The sequence below is a fragment of the Elephantulus edwardii genome, unplaced genomic scaffold (assembly GCF_000299155.1).
Source record: "Elephantulus edwardii isolate Elephantulus edwardi_28Jun2011 unplaced genomic scaffold, EleEdw1.0 scaffold00068, whole genome shotgun sequence".
In the NCBI taxonomy this organism is placed as follows: Eukaryota; Metazoa; Chordata; class Mammalia; order Macroscelidea; family Macroscelididae; genus Elephantulus; species Elephantulus edwardii.
The window spans coordinates 2890469-2893793 of NW_006399818.1; the positions used below are offsets into that span (position 1 = coordinate 2890469).

The window sequence follows — 3325 nt, forward strand, 5'->3', positions numbered from 1 at the left end:
TATACACATAGTTAGAGAATTCTGAACTTATTAATACCACTCCATCATTATGAGACATAACTAGTATTAATTTCTTCTCTAATATTTTAACCAAAATGCTTCTTGAGTGTATTTGTTTTCCCTTTCAACAGATAGATTCAGCAGGGTAGCCATAAGGTACACACGTTGACGCTCTTTTTCTGTTTTAGGGCTGCTTTCAAGAATTGGTGTCAGGCTCTTGATGACATCTTCAGAAAATCAGATGTGTTGCATACGTGGGAAGAGTTTGGCACCTCTCTCCCCAGTACCACTGACAGCCTTTCACCTCCTGGCTTTAAGGACTACAGTGAGGAATTTCTGTCAAAAGTTGGCATTTGGGGATGTTTGCAAGGAGCAGTCATAGCAGCAAAGATAGCACAGTGAGTGTGACAGCAGCATGGGATCTGTAGAATTTAATCATCTCCCCCACCAGTGACAGGCAGAGTGCCAAGTGCCCCACCAACCCTGGGTACCTGACAATTGTAGTCCTGAAATAAAGAGTACAGGGATACACTGTTTACTTATTTATTATGTTTCTTATTTATGAAGATCTTCCTTCCTGTAACGCCTACTTCTCACCTCCTCTAATGTGGATGCCATTAGGACATAGGTCTTTCCTTTGTTCACTGATGTGTCCCAATTGACTGGCATAGAGATGACAGTGATTATTTGTTGAACTGGTGAACCAAAGACTGGACTATTGGTGGTGGTTGTTGTTATTATGTGTCACCAAGTAGCTTGTGACTCATAGCGACCCTATGTACAAGAGCCCTAAACGCCGTTCTATCCTGTACCAACCTCACTGTCTCAAACACATTCATTCCCACCACTTTACTCACAGAATCACTCCATCTCATCAAAGGTCTTCCTCTCCTGCACTGTCCCTCCACTCTTCCAAACATGATATCCCTCTCCAAGGACCAGTCCCTCCTTGCAACATGTTCAAAGTATGTCAGAATCCTTGACTCCAAGAAGCATTCTGGCTTCACCCTCTCCAGGACAAACCTGTTTGTTCACCTAGCAGTCCACGGTATATTCAACACAGCAATGTGGACTCAGATGACTTTGGGCCAAATTCAAGAACCTTGACATTAGCTTTTCATGTTAGCTTTTTAATATTAAAATTAAACAAATATGAAAAATTTAATATTACCTTTTAGTATTATTAATGTAACAAATTTTGAACCTCTGTCAAGTTTGATTTTTTGGTGTTCTTGGTAAGAAACTTATCCTTACCCATACACATTCACACCTCCTTTTATGAGTCTGAGTTTATAATCCACTAGTACTCAGCATCGAAGGATAGAAAACTTGAAGAGGAAGGTTCACAGCTTGGAGAAGAACAGGTACAGTGTTCCTGCCAGAGGGCCCATCAGCTTTGCTGAGCCTCTGAAGCTACCTATTGTTTTTAACCAACAGAAAGTCATTTCCTGGTTACTCAGCTGGAAGGCTGACTTCTACAGGATCTGTGATTCTTCAGCGGCTTTCTGCTATCCTTGTAGTCTCCCTGAGTAGAAGAAACCCTTCTCCTCACTGCTCAAAAGAGCAAACTTCAGCACTCTCAAATCCACATAGTGAAGTTCATCTGAAAAAAGACATTGCTGTTAGCACAGCAAAGCTGACTGGTTCCATCAAAGTAAGATGGGGTTAATGTGGGTTTCAGTTGCAAATAGATGTCTTATGAACCGTATAAAGCAAATTCATATTCTTCTAAGGGACATAAGACACTAATTAAGACATTAATGGACAGGCCCTTGATTTTTAGTGGAGAGAAATGTTTTCAATGGCTCCATAATTCTGTTGGGAAAATATATTGGTTCAATCTTTTCAGGGAGTTATTTAGTAACATTTATCAAAAGCCTTAAAACTGTGCACCTCTTTTTTTAAATGTTGGGAAGTTTATTCTATGGCAGTATATAAGAAAGCAATTAGATTATGCTGATTATGTTCAGTCCTTTTGTTACTCTTCAGTATTAAGAATTGAGGTATTGATTATTTCAGATCTTTTCCTATATATTGCTAATTAGAAATACTGAGTCCATGAGTGTGTATTATTGAGTTCCTGCTACCCATCTCTTAATTTGAAAACAGGCATCAAACAAAGAGCTTCTTTTAGGCTCCTGATGGACATCTTTACCTGCTAAGTGATATCTCATAATCATAGAGGAAAATTCATTGTGCCTACATGATACTTGGATAAAATGGAATCAGCTTCCATGATTCCAATCTACTGATGGAATTCTAGTTTGGAGCCTCATTTTTTCCCCAGTGGTTTTTTTTTCTTTTTAATTTTTCTTTTATATTGATTTGCTTTCAAAGTTTGTATACATTGCGTTTCACACTAGCCTTAATTCACTCTGTGTTTCCTACAGTCCTACCCATTTACCATTTTATCATTATAAAAGCTCTGCATGCTCATATAAGAGGCTGTTTTATGTACAGTTGAGTAAGAATCAACCCATAGCTGAACCTTTAGTGGGCTTTCAGAGGCAGTTTAATCACATGAGAGGTAATTGCCAATCTTTCTCCTGTGGAACAGCTGGTGGATTCAAACCTCATAGCGTCGAGTTGCCAGTACAACTCCTAGGCCACCAGAAAATAGTGTATTACATTATTTGTGTTTTTCTGTGTGTCTGAACTACAGATAGACAGAAATTCTAGAACGGAATTGACAAAAACATTACCCATAATCATTTTTAGATGTTAAGGTTATAGGTGTTTTTCACTTTCTCTTTTTATGTTTTTTTGTCTACATATTGTGTGGGGAGTTCTAGTGGCCTAGTGTTGTCATCCCAAAGGTTCAAATCCATTAGCTACTCCATGGGAGAAAATTGCCTACTAATTAATGTCTTCTTCTTTTTTTTTTACCTAGATTTATTAAGATATCACATGTTAAAGAGAGGATCAACTGTTGCATTTTGTCTGCATTACTTTTCCAGGTACACTTTGATTATGCATGCTTTTCTGTTATAGCGTGACCATTCATTAAATCACATAACAAAAAATGTGCAGTAGTTTGTAATATTGATAAAACTTTAGGTAGAAAAAAAATAGCATGAGTTTGATTAAATATTATAAGCCCATCTTTCTCAGCTGGTGGGGCAGCTATTATATCTTCACCTTTAATATGTAGCAGAGTCAGTATTATCCTAAGACCATCAAGGAGGGAATCTTTCAGGAAGAAATCTAGATCTCATGCTACTAGTTAGACAGAATTGCTAATTGAGCAGTGAGGCAGTTCTATTAGACTCAAAATGGTTGACTTTAAGTTATCTCACTTCTTTTATTTTTTTATTTTTAAAATTTT

General features: G+C 37.6%; 1 protein-coding gene across 1 annotated transcript in view; it reads left to right on the forward strand.

The window, feature by feature from the left end:
• LOC102871359 (putative uncharacterized protein C12orf63-like) overlaps window positions 1-3325 on the forward strand; it is a 271053-nt gene that overhangs the window by 150738 nt on the left and 116990 nt on the right. Inside the window, exons 19-20 of the mRNA XM_006888569.1 lie at window positions 189-398; window positions 2891-2957. Of these exons, the coding sequence (XP_006888631.1) occupies window positions 189-398; window positions 2891-2957 (277 nt within the window). The remainder of the gene's footprint in view (window positions 1-188; window positions 399-2890; window positions 2958-3325) is intronic.